We start from the raw sequence: 18,000 nt of genomic DNA, 5'->3' as shown, positions 1-18,000 counted from the left end.
TTTAAAACCACTCATGAGGTGTTTAATGTAATCACGGTAGGTTTTGAAATAAAACCTGCTCCACAGCCCAGACCTCTGCCTGCCACTCCCTCAGTGGGGCACGGGCTTCACCAGCACTCACGTCCCGCTGGTGACCTCCCTCCCTTCCAGTGCGTGCCTGGGTTTGGTTTGGTTTTGGGGACACACATAAGAGGCCTTGGGAAACGTGCATCATCCTTACATAAAGCCTCATCTACTAAGCTCTGGAGCTGCCAGATTTCAGCTGTTTTTCCCAGCTATGCAAGAGATGCCAGCCCTTTGTTGTATGGCTGTGTGGTGGGGGGATGAATCTCCCTTGGTACACAGAGCCCATTCCGAGGGTCCGTGAGTGGGAAGGGGCTGTCCCCAGTGAGTCTGAACTCGTTGAATTCTGTGGAAGCACAGCATCTGAGGGAGATGCAGTTTCTCCGTCTACTCCGGAGGGACACTCTGTTCCTCCAGAGCACCCCGCCATGATGCACAGTGGGGTCTGCAAAGGGACACTTGGTGCACCCCAGCCTCACCAGTCCTGGCAGCTCTGGAGCACTGTGACAGCCTGCACCCCAGTCCTGCTCCGGAGAGCCTCACCTCGGCACCCTGGGCTGCCCCTGAGCATCGCAGGTACCCCGTGTCTCAGTTGCTCTGGGGTATCCCACCCTCCTGTCCGTGTCCCAGAGCACCCTGTGTCCCCCAGGACGTGTCCCACCCCTGCTCTGCAGCACCCCGGGTACCCCCGGCAGCCTGGCCCCTGGGATGGCTCCAAAGTGCCCTGGCCCCACTCTGGGCACCCCAAAACCTCCCCCAGCACTTTGCAACCTGGTCCTGCTCCAGAGTGCCCCGGTGCCCCCGGGGACCCCGGTTCAGAGACCTCTCCAGCATCCCCCGCGTGGCGTGACACTCCAGTGTCACGGCTTGTACCCCACAGCCCGGCTGCTCCGGACCCCCCGACACCCCCGCGTCCCGGCTGCGGGGAACGGCACCGGATCCCTCCAGCACCCCCGCGTCCCGGCTCCGGGGATCGGCACCGGACCCCCCAGCACCCCCGCATCCCGGCGGCAGGGGACCGGCACCGGACCCCTCAACACTCCCGGGACGCTGCTCAGCAGCCCATGCCCGCCCCGCGGCGCCCCGGTACGGCCGGCTCCGTTACGAAACGCGGCCGGGGCCGGGGCGGGGCGGAGGCGGCGGCCAATGGCGGCCCCGGTAGCTCCGCCGCCGGCGCCCCCCGCGCTCAGCCCGGGAGCCCTGCCCGTGCCGTGCCGTGCCGTGCCGTGCCGTGCCGTGCCGTGCCGTGCCGTGCCGTGCCGTGCCGTGCCGGTAGCCGCAGCCCAGCGCCGGCCCGGGAGCCGCGGGCGGATGGGCTGAGCGGGGCGGGGCGCAGCAGCGGGGCCGTGCGCGGGGCCCCGGCGGCGGCCGCCGTGTGCGGGTAGTGCCGGCCCGGGGGCAGCTCCCCCGCCTCGGCTGCCACTGCCGCGATGAGCCGCGGGCCCCCCAGCCCCCCCTCCCCAGCCCGGGGGGGGAGCCCCGGCCGGCAGCCCCGCAGCGCCGGGAGCGGGGACTTGGACGTGCTGCGCTGCCCCTCCTGCCGCCTCCTCCTCTGGGAGCCGGTGACCGTGTCCTGCGGTCACTCCTTCTGCAAGCCGTGCCTCGGGGGGGCCGTGCCCTCCCGCTGCCCCCTGTGCCGGGAGAGGCTGAAGCTGCTGGGCGTCGGGGCAGCGAGGTGCAGCGTGGTGCTCGGCGGCCTCCTGGAGAAGTGCGCGGGGCGGGAGAGCCGGCTGGCCTGGCTGGTGGCCCGTGTCCGCCACCGGCTGGCCCGCGGGGACGCGCGGGAGGCGCTGAGGATGGCGCAGAGAGGGGTCGAGCTGGGTAAGCACCACCGGGCTGGCGGGGCGCGCTGGGGGGCTGCGGGTGCTGGGGGCCAGGGGCCAGCCTGAAGCGGAGACGAGGATGTGGTGGGTACCGGTGTGGGTCACGGCATCCCAGCACCGCGGTGTCCCCCGAGCCGGGAAGGTACAAGTATTGGAAAGGCAGGACTGGTGGGGATGGGGAAGGGGGATCCAGCTGCTGGGCGTTTCTGCCGTGTCTGCACTTGTCCCGGGGTGACGGGAGGGGGTGGGTGGCCAGGCAAGCCCCGCTGCTCATCCCGCCTGCCGGGGCCAGGGGCAGGGCAGGGCACAGCCCATGTCCCATCAGCCACGTGCTTGTGGCATTATCAAGCAGCCGGAAAGAGCAGCAAACAGCTTCTTGCATCTTGCTGCCTGGCAATATTTTGGGGTCAGAGGAAGAGCTCTCCCTGGGGGGGGTGGCCATTATGTAAAGTGGTTGGGACTTTTCCAGTCCAGGACACACACGTCCTTGGAGCTTGGCGAGGACACAGCCTTGGCTGAGCTCCTGTGCCAGCCCCAGGGTGTAGGGCAGCCCCTCACCCCAGCCCCCTTCTGCAACCCGCCCTGGCTAGACATTTGCCTGCAGGGTCAGCATCAGGCCCGGGGGGGGGGGGAGCTGATCTGCTTTAGTGGGTGGCTGTAAGTGGATTTCTTGGAGAGTAACGCTTAAATAAAAGGGGTTATACAATGTGTCTGGAGCAGGGGGTTGGGGCGATGGTGGCAGAAGGTCCTTTCTCCACCGGCGTTTCTATGACAGCAGTCAGCTCTCCTCCTGCGGCGCAGACACTTGTTCATCACCCGCTGCCAGACAAGTGCCGGAGGTTCAGGGTACGCCTGGAACCGCAGGGCTGAGCGGGCCAGCCGATCCTGGTGTTGGCAACACAAAGCAGGTCTCTTTATGCAACCATAGGCATCAATCTCACACCCCGCACACCTGTCCCTCAATGCCAACGCATGTGCACAGTTCTGTAGGACTGTGCTCTTCATCGCCAGGCTTTTGACTGTTTGGGGTGTATGGTTGTATGTCTCTTTAACAAGCCTCTGTGAGCATAAAGAGTAGAAAAAATTCAACCCTGCAAGCTCTGTGCTCGGTCTTCCCTGCACGCTCCGCTCCCCAAAGGACAGGGGAGGTCTGGCTTAGGGTGACAAGGAAATCGCAGTCACAGCCGCAGCTCCAGTAAACCTGCGCTTGCTGGTGCTGCTCAGGCTCAGCCACATGGGTGGTGCTTTCAGGATGTGTTTTCCAACTCCTGCAGACTGCTTTCAGGCTGCACAACTTTTTATGGGCTCCCCTTTGCTTTCCAAAGTAACCACTGATAAATAGTTGATCCACGAGAATGGATTTTGTAGGGTTCAGTGTTGCACGATGGGCCAGTTTGCAGTGCCCTGCTCAGCCCAGCCTGCGGAGCAGCTCGCTTATTCTTGGGAGAAAATAGTCAACTTTTTATCTTCTGTTTTTCCAAGTGAGCAAAAGAAATGCACTGTAACGTGTAATACAGGAGGCCTTCTGACATGCCTGGAGCTGGGAGGCTGGGGAGCACTATCAGTCACTCATCAGCCACCAGAGCTGCCAGCTGGCTTACGTCCCTAATGTCTAATGATATCATAGATCAAAAATAGCTGCAGCAGAAGGGAAATGCAGAATTCATAGCCACATTTTGCACATCTTTTTTTTGCCAAATTGGTCACTTTATTGCTGGGCTGTGCAAATGTTTGGATGGGTTTGCCCACATGCAAAATAAGCCTCTAGACTTTGTACCCATTTGTTCATCCCTACCTGTTGTTAGGAAATGGAGTATTTCGTCTTTGGATGTGTGCTTGTGGGATGGGGTACCCAGCAGCAAGTTCCTTTGTTTTCTGTCTTGAGCCCTAAGGTCTGAACTAACATTATAAATGAAAATAAGCTCCAAGGGATCAGGTGTTGCTCTGCTGCACAGCTCAGTGTGGACAGTGCGGCCTTGATGCAGGAGCGGCTGGCTGTCTGCTGCTCTCCAGGTCCTGGTGGCACCAGGTAGCGAGCAAGGTCTCCCTGTGCTCCGTGCTGGGCGTGGGTGGAAAGGAGGCAAAAGCCATGGCAGAGTTTTCTCCTCTATGATAAGATGTGGCAGGTGCCCAGGCAGATTGGTGGGTGCCCGGGCATGGTGACAGTGGAGGCAGAGGTGCGGGCAGATGCTGGCTTTCTGCACCCTGCTCTTCCTGGGCTGCTAGTCCTGACCTGCCATTTGCTGGCAGAGCTGCATCGGTGCCATGTTTGAACTGGGGCAAGGGGAAATGCTGCTGGGGGTGGGTGCATGGGAGACATCATCATCATCATCATCAGTCATCATCTCCTGATGATCCCTGATCGGCTGCCAGCCGGGCCCCTGGTCCTGGCTTGCCTTGGAGGGAGCTGCTGGCCCTTCGGCAGGATGTTGTTGCCTGCACCACTTTGCCACAGTAAGTGCAGCACCAGTGCCTGCTAATGGTGCCTAATTTGTGATATAAGGTTGGCCTCAGAGCCAGCATCCTGCGGGGCCACCACACATGCTACCTATGCTGGACCCACCGTTGTCCCACAGGGAGCTGGGGGCCAGCAGGGACCTGCGTGACACTGGAGACCTCCCCAGAGGGGCCAGGGAGCTGCAGGTCCCCGATCCCAGCCCTCGGCAGCTGTTGGGCGATGCTCTGCGCTGGGGGGGACGCAGGGCTGGGTGCACAGAGCCGTTCCGTTAGCTGGAATGCTAGCACGTGCACAGCTAAGCACAGCGCTGGGTCTATGTAGGTCACCTCCACGCAAGCTGAGGTGTAACGGGGTGGGTCTGGGGAAACCTTGCAGTTCAAAACTGCAAACATTCCCGCACCTGCTTACACCATGAGTATGGGCTTTCGTGGTGCTGCTTGCTTGTACTCCTTGATGTCCCTCACCCCAGTTCCCCTGCTGGCAGTGCTGGTAGGAAGGAAGGTCGTTATGGAGTTTCCCAGAGACAAGAGAGCAGAGGGTCTCACTGCTTGTTTAGGAGCAGGCAGGGGTGTGTGGGGCACTCAGTGCTGTGACCCTTGGGGTGTCATGGCCAGCAGCACCGGTGGGAACTGTGCTGTGCCCCCCCATCCCCCTCCCTGAGATCCCATCAGTGTCATCTTGCTGATGAGGAAGTAAATGCTCAGTTCCTCCGTTTTGGAAAATCTCAGCCTTTTCTCATACTTGGAAACCCTGAGATGTGGGGGGGAAGATCCTTGCACCCCCCTGTTTTTGCCTCTGCCCTGGGAGGGTGGTGGCAGCCAGGTGGGTCCAGGAGGCTCCCTGGTGTTTTGGGAATTCAGATCTCCGTAGCTGCAGGCTTGTTTGGTAATATGTTATTGTGGCTCTGCTGTGTGAATCATATTGCAGAGCCTCCTGTGGCAACAGACGCTGTAGGGACTACGTGTATGGTACAGCCTTTTTGCTGCATCCCAAAAGGATGGATGAGAGCCCAGACCCCAACGTGGCTCAGCCCCAAGGCAGTGGTGGGGCCCCTTGGCTGAAGGCATTTGGGGGAGCTGGAGAAAAACAAAGGGAAGAACCTCAAAGAGCTTAAAAGGAGATATTTAGGGGAAATAACTTCCTTGCAGAGACTGATGAGGCCAGTGACTTCTGCCAGAGGAGAGCAGGAGCTGGCTGTGCTCAATTCAAGGCAGCACCGCAGGGGCTGTCCCACCATGGTGGCATCTCCGTGGTCTCATCCAGCCCCTCTGCCTCACCATGAACTCATTACGTGAGTGGTAACATTTCTCTTTCCAGCCCCAGATGCCAGGTCCCTGCGGCTATGCCGGGCAGAGGCTTTCACTGCGCTGGGGCAGTACTCACAGGCGCTGGAGGACCTGGATGCTGTGTGTAGGGCTGAGCCTGGAGAGCACGAGGTGAGTGGAGGGGAACTCCCATTGGCTGGCTGTGCTTGGAACCACATCTTACTGTGTGGAAGCAGTTTCCCCCTTTCCAGAATTCTCCTAGCTATTGAATTCATCCCGCTCAGAAATACACTTGCCAGACCCATTAGTGCAAATCCAGGCTGCAAGCGCTGCGTTGCACTAACGGGAGAGGTTCAGCACCAGTCCGTCCTTGCTCGCATGCAGACAGTGAGGGCACGTAGCCACGCTGGTGCTCAGGATCGCAGTTGCAGGCTTGGAGAAGCACTGGCCAGAGGCTGAGCTGCTCTTGAAGATATCAGCCCTGGCAGCCCGCTTACTGATTTGTGAAGCACTCGTTGGCAATAGTTTCGCAGCTTCAAAGGCAGAAGCCCTTGGCTCCTTCCCTGGGTCTCTGCAGGGTTTGTTTGCTTGGCTTTTGCAACTGCTGCATTTTGGGGGAGTCCTGTTTTACGGGTACTTGGCTGCGGGTGGATCTGTCTTTTCTAGACAAGTCTGAGCCTGGAAGCAGCGACGTGTCTGGGTGCTTTGGCCTGGGGTGGGAGCAGGCAGGAGGCTGGAGGGAGATTCTCTCGGGACTCACGTAGGAGCTGAAGGGGCACATACTCAGCTGGTCGCTGTCTTATAGTCACCGCAGGTTTTTCTGCTCCGCAGGCCTTCTTCAGGAAAGGAAAGGTGCTTCTGGAGATGGGACAGAGAGCCGAAGCCCTGCTGGCGTGGGAACACTGCCTGACACTCAGTCCCCATTTCCACCCTGCTTGGAAAGAGATGGAGAAGGTGCGTGGGCCGTACTGTGACAGGGTCCTGTGCCCTCGCATCGCACAGGAAGATGCTCTTGTCCTCTGAAGGACTCACATGCATCACAGTTGTGCTGCTCTGGCCAGCAGTGGGATCAAGAGGAGTTGGATCTTGGTCCAGGAGCCTTCCCATCAGTGATGCAGGTTTATTTGTGAAGAAAACTCCTCTTTCTCAGTCTGTAGCTTCAAGTATCAGGTTTTGCAGGGTTCAGATGCTGACATGGCACGAGGTGGGCTTTGAGGCAGTATCAGTAGTCACCCAAGGCAAAGCAGACAGCCAAAAGCTGCTTCTTTTGTGTCTTTTCTGCAGATGATTGCAGGCCAGCACCCACCTGTGTACCAAAATCACCGTCACCAGTGGGCTGCCAGCAATATCCCCAGCGCAGGGACTTCATGCCATGAGGGGACACTTGCCCCCCAGGAGGAAAAGGGCAAGGGAATGGGGAATGACATTTTACCCTCTGCAGCTCACTCCCTGCTCTTTGTGGGTGATGGAGAACATGGCTCCCAGCCTTTAAAATACACCATTTTGTTTGCTGCCTCATGCTGCTTTCTTCCTTATGTGCTACGAAGGCATTTGTTTGACAGAGAGCTCGGCCAGCACTGAAACAAGTAACCCTGATGTGTCCTGTGATGAGCAGGAGGCTGCTTTGGGGAAAGAGGGAGCCTGGCAGCCCGCACACCTCCCTGCTTCCTTCTCCCAGCACCCGCTGAGCCCTGCTTTCTCCTTGCAGATCCTCAAGCGAGAGGATGCTCCACAGCCACACGTGGCTGCTGCAAACCTGGGTGATGCTCACCAGGGCTCAGCCGATCCCCGGGTTGATGGAGGGAGCCCTGCACTCCCATTGTCTTCCTCCCAAGCTCAGGTAGGAGAGCCTGCATTGACCTGGGTCTGTGACGGGGTGTAATGTCCCTCTGGGACATCCCAAATGGGGGTTTCCAGTGATGGGAAAGGAGGTGTGATAAGGGGAGGCTGTGCAAGACCACAGCCACGTGTGTGTGGTTTCATGCTGGGATGAGAAGCTGCAGGTAGTGGAAGATGGGACAGCAAAGGTGCCATCAGAGCTGGTGCCGTGGGGACTGAGGAAACAGAGGAGGCTCTTTCTGTCTCCATTCCTCTCCTAGTTTTCATTCTGCAATACTTCTGGTAAGATTTTAGACTGTCATTGTGTTTAAAATTCCCAAGTCACACTACATTTAGGAAAAAAAAATAATTCAGTTTTAATGTTTTTTTTCATACAAAACCCACACATGAGAGCGGCTCAGACCATTAGCAGCTATTAAGGAAAGCTCATCTTTTGCTCTTTGCCTTCTATAGATGAATTTGGCAAGTTTGGAGAGAGAGGGGAATCAGAGAAGATGGGCTCAGATACACCCACGTGCCAGGTGGTACATCTGGACAGAGTAAACCCGTGTTTTAACCCTGGGATGAGCAGGAATGTCTGAGGGCCACGCTCTCCTGCTGTCCCACAGATGCAAGATGTTAATATACAGCAACACACCAGGAAGCCTCCCGGTGCCGTTGGGCTCGGTGGGACAGACAGGGCTGTGCCTTCAAAAAGGGAAGAGGTTTTGAGCTTGGTTTCATCCTTGCTGTGCCTAGGGTCCGGAGGGAGAGTCGACGGATGGCAGAGGAGCCACAGGGTCTGAGCACAGCCAGGGGACAGCCACCCCTTCCCAGCCAGGGCAAGACCCGGAGACTTCGGCAGAGAGGCAGAGCTGGTGGTTGGTAGGTGAGTGTTGTCAAAGTTACCAAGATCTTGTCTCACGCAGAATACTTGTTTGAAATCCATTTTGGCACTGAAAATTGGTGCTTGCGCTGTGTGCCAGCCCAGCGAGCAGACGTCCCGGGGGCACATGGTGGGACAGCTCTGAGGAGGATCCGATCTTCCTGTGTTGAGCTGGTGAACTTATACCAAACTTTTGGGTCTAGCTTGGTGAAAAGTTCTTGCTAAAGCCAGACATCACCTGTTCCCTGCATGGAGTCAAGGAGAGGCTTCCTTTGGTTCCCATGGGTTTAGATGGGTTTATATTTAAAATCCCTTGCAAAGAACATGGCGTGCCATGCGTTGGGAGAAGCAGCACATCCATTGGCATTAACTTGCCATTAGCATCTAGCCAGATGACTGCCACATCAAGCAGTGATGATGACTCATGGCAGGTGAGATTTCCATCTCCAGAGATCTCCATCTGGGAATTTCTTAGGCCACTTCACTTCCCAGTGCTTCAGTTTCCCTGCCTGCAAAAGGAGGTAGGGAGATACCACCTTCTCCTACCAAGTACCATGAGACCCCAGTGATGTAAAAGCTGTGGATGAACACAGATGGGTTAATAGAGGGGCTGATGTTGTATTCCCTAGTGGTTTTGTTTGTAACTTTCTAAGTGTTTTGTGTAGCAGTGAACTACTTACACCTAGAAAAGGTCAGAAAGCAAAGACTGATTTTCAGTATTGGAATGGGGGGCCACCTTCTCTTGCCTTCTCTTTTGCTACTAGATAATGAAGAGGAAACGGCAGCAGCAAAGTGTACCCAGCCGTGCCTTGGGGAGCTGCTGAGCATATCTGACTTCGAGTGCTCCCTCTGCATACGGTGAGTTTTCTGGTGGGAGAGCTTTTAGGATGAAGAATTAGCAGCTGCTGGGTCTTCTTTCCTGGTGGGGATCTGTCTTCACATCTTAACAGCAAACTCAGTCCCCAGTACTGCTGAAATGCAGGTTCCAGTAGAGGGAGGAGATCAGAGGGGCAGACAGGGACACGCTTTGCCCTGCCAGGCTGTAGGAGCTCAGGTTGCCCTGTCTCCAGGTGCGGCATCATTAGGTCTGTATCGCTTGGGACATCGGTGTGGAGGTGGGGATGTTCTGTGAGGTCAAAGACTGAAAGCAGCCGTTGCCCTTTGTAACTGCAGGCTGGAGCACGAAGGTGTTGCCCTAGGGAAATACCATCTATGATGGGGATGTTGCAGACCCAGAGGGGAGCATTTCCCAGCTCCGTGCCTGCTGAAGGTAGAAAAGGGGAGAGGGTAGAGCCCGTGGCTGCCTGCTGACTCAGGGGCAGGGAAGGGCTGGGTGCTGCCACGGGGCACGCTGAAACTAGGCTGTTATTTCTGGTGTGTCCCAGGACCTTGAGCAGTTGTGCAAGCGGCTGCTGGCAGAGAGCTGGGTGTTGCGCTGCTGGACGTGCAAGACGGTCAAGGTCTCCTGTATGGCAGATTTTTCCAGTTCTGGCTCTGGCATGGGGGAATGACACAGAGGAGAGAGAGATCAAGGCTGTATCTAATCTGGGTTAGGTGAACTTAGGTCTCTTCTGAGAGCAGGGAAACACAGTGTTCAGGAGGAGTAAGGGCTCAGTGCTGAGCAGGGCTTCCCCGAGACCTTCAGTTAATTTCTGATCCCGGAGCTACCTGTGAGCATCCCGAGTGCTTGCTGCTGGCTCTGCTCTGGGAACAGGGGAGAAGGAGGCACTTTCCCACTGCATTGCTGCCAGGACCAAGGGGTGCCATGTGCGTACTGATGGGGTCTGCGGGGAGATACCACCCTACAGGGATGGGGAGCCGTGTTCAGAACTGGGACAGTTCTCGCTTTACATTGCTGTGCAAGTCCAACAGTCTGAGCCCAGACTTCTAATTGAATAAATAAGCCAGTTAGGAACCTTTACATTTAATTAACAGGAGTTAGGAGCAAAGCTTAGCCAATGCAGCTGTACTGAAGGTGAGTTTCATAGCCATGGGCTGTCAAGGCTCGGAAAACACAGTGTGAGATAGCTTTCCATGGCATTGCATCCCTGCAGCGTCGTTGTCTTCAGTGCAGAAGGCTGGTGAAGGCAGCAGATTTTCCTTGAGACGGCAAGAGGAGACATGGGAAATGTCTTGTTCCTGCTGGAAACAAAATCTTTTGCTCCCAGCAAGGTGATTCAAGGAAGATGCAGGTACAAGGCTGGGGGTAGGCAGGAGCTGTGCCTGTGGGCTGTGGGGGGAAAGCCTGTGAGCTTTGCCCACCCTGACCAGCTCTACCCTTGCAGCAGCAGCCTGGGCCTCTTGGAAGTCCCCGAGTGCTTTGTGGGACCCCTGCACCATGGGGCTAAGACCAGCCAGGGCTTCCAAAGCAGGGTGCTGAGCCAGACCTGGGGAACAGCAGCTTCGAGGGCACCCAGCCCTGTGAACAGAGGCTCTGTGAAGTCTTTCTCTGCTGGGCTTACCTGAGGTCCTTCTCCCATGCCACTCTCTGCAATCCATTGACTTCAGTCCCTTTGCAGGATGTTCTTTGAGCCGGTGACGACACCGTGTGGGCACACCTTCTGCAAGGAGTGCCTTGAACGCTGCCTGGACCACCGGCCCAACTGCCCCCTCTGCAAACAGAGCCTGAGAGAGGTGAGGGCATGTGTCCCATGGGATGGAGCCCGAGGGAGAGCTGAGCACTGGCTCTGGCTGCCAGCAGCGTGCCCGGGGCTGGGAGGGAAGGTGCAATTCTTTTACATTAGCAGCTCCCTGGGATGGTTGGTGTCACCTTCACTCATGTGGGAATGACCAGACAGTTGATAATTAAGACCAAGAGATTAATTTCCACAAGATGCCACAGTGATTTAGTGAGATTGTAAACAGGACTGAGAGGCGGAGAGAGAGAAAGACGGAAAGAAAGAAGCAAATGCTAATTACTTTTAAAAATGGAAATGGGTGGAAAACCTGCTAGCCTGGAGAGTTGATTTAATCTTTAATGAAAAGGGATTCAGATGAGACCATCAGGGAAATTAGGTTGTCATACAAGGACTGCATCACTGTCAGAGACAGGACGCTGCATGGGACGGGCCCTGGGTCTGAGCAGCGTCTGGAGGTCTCAGTGGAGCTGACATCCCATCCTGCTAGATGGCTCAACATCCCCTGATAGGTTTTATCCCTGACTTTCTCTGATCTAAAATTACCCTCAGCTCCAATAAAAGTGAGTGTGATTCAGAGCCTGACAGAGTCTCAGAGCTCCCTCCCTGCTCTTCTCCAACCTATTTCTGGGTCTAATTTCTTTTAGTACCTGAAAGCTGGAAGCTACAGCCCCACTGTGCTGCTGCAGGACATCATGCTGGCCGCCTTCCCCGCACAGCTGGCCGAGCGCCAGGAGCTGCACCGGGCCGAGATGGCAGAGCTCTCTAAGTAAGCAGGCACTTGCTCCAGTGTGTATGTTCGTGGGGGCCGGGCTGGGCTCTGAGGGGGCTGTCCACACCACGTACCATTGCTCTGGCGTGGTTCTGCTCAACCGACGTCTGTCCCACTTCTAGGACCACATCACCGCAATGCCACGTGGGTAGTGGGTATGGACGTGCCCCATGGGGCATCTGGGGATGAGGGAGTATCTCTGCAAGAAGCTGTTTTGCGGGCAGAGTCTGTCCTTGGGCTCTTGGTGAGCCAAGTGGAAGCTTTGGTGCCGCTCTGTGCCAGAGCATCATTTCTTAGGGTAAAGGACACACCTGGTTTGGGGGACTAACTGATGCAGAGCCCTTGGGATGGGATTTGCTCTGGGAGGTTTCATAGTGATTTCTTCTCCTGTCCCTCAGCCTGACCAAGAACATCCCCATCTTCGTCTGCACGATGTCCTTCCCAGGCATTGCCTGCCCTCTGCACGTCTTCGAGCCTCGCTACCGCCTCATGATCCGGCGGTGCCAGGAGACTGGCACAAGGAGGTTCGGCATGTGTATATATGAGAATGGGAAAAGGTGAGCTCTGGGCAAAGCGGCTTCCCTCTGCCCAAGCTGATTTGCCCCTTTCTGCCCCGGCCCCGAGCATCTAAAATCCAGAGTGGTTTGGAGGGAAGGAACCAGGTGCAATTTCCTATCCCACTGCACCCTGCAGATAAAAGCAGCAGGGAGGTGGTGCATTCCCCACATGGCAAAGCGAAAGGGATCTTGCAGCCTCCTGGCATCACCACTGGCCAGGCAAGGAATGGGCCAGTGCTGCAGCTGAGCAGAGCTAGTGGTGGCTGTTAAATACCGTGGTCTGGGAACAGCTGCTGGCTCAGGATGTCTCAGAGCTGCATGGTTCCCTGGCTGTGACCTCCAGCTCTTCTTAGCAAGCACTTGAAATTTGCTGTATTTCTCATACTTTGTCTTAACGAGCTGTGAGAGGACATGGGGTTAAATGGCCTTTTGTTTGGTGCAGCATGGCCATCCTTATGTTCCTGGTGGCACCTCCAGATCTCGGATGGGCTCAGTCTCCAGGATCCTAACCCAAGCTGGATAACTCTATTTACTTATCCTCGCTGTGCTCCAGTCCTGTTCAAGTGAAGTGAGATAAATTAACATTTTCTGGGCTTTGGGAGGATGTCTCCACAAGGGGTGGTGCCTTCAGAACCCCTGGACATCAGGACAGAATGAGGACCTCAGTCAATGTGGTGTATAGCAAATCCAAGGGAGTGCAAGCAGCGTGCACGCTATTCCCTGCCCTCTTAGCAGCAAGTGGCAACTCAATAGAGTTGAGTGAATCTCCAAATTTGCCCCCTCCCAGGCAGTTTGTTCCTGGGCCATTTCCTCCTCTGATGCTGGTACCTTCAGGAGAAGCAGCTCTCTCCCCACCAGTATCCCAGCTCAGCCCCTCTTTTCTCCCCCTGGCCCCCTCCAGTTTCGCTGACTACGGCTGCATGCTGGAGATCCGGCAGATCGAGCTGCTGGCGGACGGGAGGTCCTTGGTGGACACCATCGGCAGGCGGCGGTTCCGGGTGCTGAGCCGCGGACACAGGGACGGCTACAACACTGCCGACATCGAGTACCTGGAGGACAAGAAGGTGAGGGCAGGGCCAGGGCAAACAGGGTGGGATGGATCCTCCCTATGGACACCTCCGTTCCTCTTCCCCCCATGCAGGTGGCCGCGGAGGAGCTGCAGGAGCTGCAGCGCCTGCACGAAAGCACCTACCGCTTGGCTCAGCAGTTCTGTGAGCACAGAGACCTTGTCTCCAGGCACATTTTGATGCAGCATGGACAGCTGCCGGAGAAGGAAGAGGACATCCAGGTAATTCCCTGAGGGAAGGGGTGCCCTAAATAGGGAGGGTACCAAGAGAACCTCTGAAGCAGCATGGTTCCTGCTAACCACCCTGCTCCCCCCCAGGATGAGCAAAACAAACCTTGTTGTTCACTCGCTTTACCAGTTACGACATTTCTCAGGGAGATGTCTGTTGAAACTGTTTAATGTTTATAGTTTTTAACTGCTCTTGGAAACTGAGCACTGAGTTTTAAAAGCTTTCCTGGAGTCTCTTCCTAAATGAGAACTGAGAAACTGAACTGTTTTGAAAACACTTGGGGGGGAAAAACAAACAAACCGAAAACAAACAAATGGGCAAAGAAATGAACCCCACAGCTCAGTGAGCCTGCAGCCTCCTCTCACTGTGTTCCCTTGGGACAGCTGTAGCTGGCCAGAGCAGAGGAGCTGAGAGGGCAGGGTGCAGTTTGCTTATTAAATTGCTCCAACAAATTCGGATTCTGGAGAAAAATATAATTCCCAAATTCAGTTTTCACTCCTGTAAGAAAATGTTTCCTCTCTGGATCGTTAACAAATGTGCTCTTGCTGCTTGTCCCAGGCTAAGGCTGTCCTGGCCAGCAGTCACGTCAATGCTGTGCTCAGAATAACAGAACTCCTCATCTTCCTTCAACTGAATTGAACATTTCCCTCTTAGTTTATCTCAGGCTTTGAAAAAAAGTTTACAAAAGCACTGCCCAGCAGCTGTGCCTGCCTGGCCTGCACCTCGCCTTTTTCTGTGGTGATAAGGCAAGTGCCCCAAAAGGCACCGACCACGCAGGATCTGGCCCGCTTTTACAAAAAGCATCACCTTCAACAAGGAAATGCACGAGATATTTCTTTGTCTCTTTAGTACAGACTTTAGTACAGTACACAGGTTACACCTGTGTCTAGAGACTCCCTGGGGAATGCTTGTCTGGAAATTAAATTAGTTTATCAAGAAATTTTGAGCCTGGACAGATAAAAGGGCCAGTCAGCAGAATACCTTGGCCAAAGCTGGCTTTGCTGTCCTGGCAAGAGCAACAATTTCCCATCAGCGACGCTGCCCAAAGGCCATGCATTCACCTTGCAGTTCCTGACGTGGGGGTCTCTCCCTCTCTCCCCTCCAGGCTTTGGCAGATGGCCCAACGTGGTGCTGGTGGCTCATCTCCATCCTGCCCCTTGACCCGTCCTACCAGCTGAACCTCTTCTCCACCACCTCCCTGCATGCCCGCCTCACCCAGCTGCAGCGCATCCTCACCGCCCTGCTGCAGCAGCCCCCAGGCAGGCACCCGCTGCCTGAGCGCAGCCCCCAGGGCCATGTCTGAGCCCCCTGGCCCCTGCCCTCTCTGCAGGGGAGACCTCCACCCCCTTGGGTTTCTCTATGTGTTGATTCATGGTTTTGCGATTGGCTTAAGCCCCCCCAAAAGTGACCTCAGCGATGAGTTGGGCACCCTCTGCCCAGCTCGTGGGGCCGGTGCTGCACCGGCAGTGACACTACGCCGTCCATGCCACCTCCGGGAGCTGCTCGGTGACAGGGCTGTGCCATGCCCCTGAAGGGGGGACTGGGATGGAAATCTGGGTTGTGTCTTGGGAACCAAAATCACTTGCTGAGCTGCTTTGGCACTAAGGAGGATTCTCCTTAGGGCAGAGGACCAAGTGCCAGGATCACCTTGGTTTTGGCTCTTCTGCTTTGAAGGGGAACTTAGGGGTCTTTGGTAGATGGTCCTGCTCTGTGCAGCAGATTTAGAAGCTTGGGAGAGGTGGCACCGGGAGGCAGAGGGTCCCGATGGCTTGCCCCAGCATCGGGGGCTGACAGCTCTGCCTCTGCTTACAACTTTAACTAAATTTCTATTTGAAGGAGAAGAAAGGTTAAAGTAAGCAATCTGAAACTCATGGTCCTGCTCCTAACCACTTCCATAGCCACACAGCAAGGAGATGCATGCAGGTCTGGACATCCCTCTCCCACCGCTTTGCTCAGTGCTCTGCTGTGGTTGCTGTGCAAAGATTGCCGGCCACTTCCCTGGGCTGGAGCTGTGCTGGAGGCTGCTGGCTGCTTTCCTGACTGCTGGCTCCACTGCCGTGAAGTCCCATGGGAAGGGGGGGAGTTGGTAGTATTGGTGCTTTTCTCCCCACCCAAAGGCTGCTCTTCCTGAGCCTGGCTGGGTTCAGGTTGTAGGGTAGACCTGGGGGCTGCAAGGAGCCGATGGCACAAGGGAGTTAAGCCTGGGAGTGAATTTTGTGAGACTTTCTGCTCCTTGGCATGTGCAATTTTCTCATGTTCAGTGTTTCTTGTGAACTTTCTGCCTCCTCAGGAGAAAATCAGGATCTGAGCTGAGGCTGGATCCTTGCACTTGGGACCCAGAACAGTTCAGGATCCCCCAAAAGAGCACAGAGTAAAGTCAAAGGCAGCCAGACCTCTGGAGCGGTGGGAAGGGGGTAGGACCGGTGACCGGGGCAGTGAGCCCCGTGTTAGGGGAGCAAGTGCCTATCTGCAAGTGCCTGTCTGCTGCTTGTCTGTAGACACGGGGAAAAAGCTATCCCCCTGGACAGACCAGGCTTTCATCCATGGAAATCCTGAAGGTTTGGGGTTTTTGTCTCCCATCCATAATTTCAGTGGCTTTGGGTTGAATTTTGGGAGTGACATCCACTTAGTCATTGGGTTAACATTGGTTCCTGAATTTTATCCCTGCTTTTCTCAAAGGCCCCACATCCCATGTGGGGGCTCCGTGGGCTGTTGGATGTATGTGAGGGAGAGAAAATCAGGCTGGGGCTATGGTGCTTCTTATTGCATGTGTTGCTGGGCTGAGCCCAGGGCAGGAGGCTCTGGACACAACTCTTGGAGAGGTCCCTGCCCAAGGTCTCCACCTTTCCCTGTTCTGCCTTCTCCAGGAGTGAGAGGTCTGGGTCATTCCTCTCCAGCAAAGTGCCTCATTTGCAGGGAGCATCATAGTGAGCGTAGGGTGGCTGAGGGCAACTCAAAATGGATTTGCTCCTCTACCTTTGAGCCATGACCTCCCCCAGTTTCCTTCTGTCATTGAGACACCGTGACTCCCCTGAGGGGCTACATCCCTGGGGTGTCACATAGGGGTGGGCAGGGGTAAGTGATGGAGGGATGCCTCACAGTCCCAGGCCACGTGCATGCAGGTGGCAGGATGTCACTGAAGTTTGGGAAGTGCCTTTCTTTTCTGCAGGATCAAGGTGAGCTCACCCAGTGACAACCCCACCCCCTGAGCCCCTCACTCGCCTCTGGAGTAGCCTGTTCCCCAGGTGTGGGAGCTCCCTGGACCACTGCAGGTCCCTCAGCCAGGCGGGGGCAGGGGGGGATGCAGGGGAGAAGCGTGAGTCTTCCCAGGGGGAGAGCCAGGAACCAGAGCCACATCTGCCTGGCTGCTTTGGGAAGGGACTTGTGCAAGCTGCTCCGGTTTGCTCGGAGCACCTTTGGAGCTTGTATTGGTGTCTTTGCTCTTTGAATTAAATTTTCTTCGTGGTCATTGAAATAAGGACTGTTGTTGTTTTGTTGCTGGTGTTTAACTTTTAGCTGCTCACTGATGAACATGCTTGGTCACCACCAAGGAGATGTGGGGGCGCATGGAGAGGTGACACCCTGGCCTTCAGAGGCAGTAAGTTGGATAGACACAGTGAACACAGTCCAGCAAAGGTGGATGGCAACAGGGGAAAAAAAATAGGGTGGTTTTGCTCACAGAAAGTGAGCATGTGAAACAGGGCAGGACGGACTTAGCTCCTGCCCATCCTTGCAGCTAAAGGCTTTGTGGAAGGGTGGGAACTGGGAGACCAGTGTGGGATGACCCTGGAGGGTGTCTGTCCCTTGAATGCCATGGAGACCATCTGTCCCTGTCCTGCCTTTGCAACTGTGGGTGGAGGGCTGCAAGGAGCAGGTTTGCTTTTGGCAGCTGGCATTAGGCACGAGTGACAATCCAGGGAGACACGTACTACAGGGCTCTACAATCAGAGGGTGGCCCTGGATGGAGTGGACAGCCCTCAGCTCTGAGCAGGGGGATGCCCTACAGCACAGCCCTCGCCTGCCTCTGGCTCCCACCTCCCCTCTTCCCTCTACCTCCCAAATGCGCCACCCGAAGCCAAGGGTGACAAAGGCACTTTCCCTGCTCGGTTCTGCTTTGCCCCCTGCCTGGGAACCGGGATCAACCGCAGAAAAGACAGCGCGGGGGGGGGGCTGGAGCCGGGGGGCAACCCCGGGGAGGTCCCGTGCTTCAGAGCGGGGTCTCTGCCGGGCCGTTAATACCTGCCTCCCCGCGGAGTTACGTGCACCCCGAGTTTCACCCCCAGCAGTGCTCTGCAGCGGCAGCCGTGCCCTGGCCCTGGCAGAGCCCGGTGGCCGCTGCCAGCCCCGGTGGCGCCGGGAGCGCGTGCCGCGCCGCCCCGCTAGGTGTCAGGCGGAGGCCGAGTGCGGGCGGGAGGAAGGCGCCGCCG

At 56.4% G+C, this 18,000-nt stretch overlaps 1 protein-coding gene across 1 annotated transcript; it reads left to right on the top strand.

Annotated features, from left to right (window-relative positions):
* Positions 1–1,395: 1,395 nt before the first annotated feature.
* Positions 1,396–17,070, top strand: LOC119152452 (LON peptidase N-terminal domain and RING finger protein 1-like). The gene is made up of 12 exons (XM_037397760.1): positions 1,396–1,884; positions 5,662–5,780; positions 6,441–6,563; positions 7,318–7,449; positions 8,187–8,316; positions 9,078–9,171; positions 10,833–10,947; positions 11,597–11,718; positions 12,120–12,278; positions 13,180–13,342; positions 13,420–13,566; positions 14,679–17,070. The coding sequence occupies exons 1-12, from the start codon at positions 1,494–1,496 to the stop codon at positions 14,874–14,876; spliced, it is 1,893 nt and encodes a 630-aa protein (XP_037253657.1). The 5' UTR covers positions 1,396–1,493; the 3' UTR covers positions 14,877–17,070.
* Positions 17,071–18,000: the final 930 nt, after the last annotated feature.

This window comes from Falco rusticolus, chromosome 8, assembly GCF_015220075.1.
Source record: "Falco rusticolus isolate bFalRus1 chromosome 8, bFalRus1.pri, whole genome shotgun sequence".
NCBI lineage: Eukaryota > Metazoa > Chordata > Aves > Falconiformes > Falconidae > Falco > Falco rusticolus.
The sequence above is the reverse complement of the archived record's forward strand: the minus strand, read 5'-3'. Positions and strand labels throughout refer to the sequence as shown.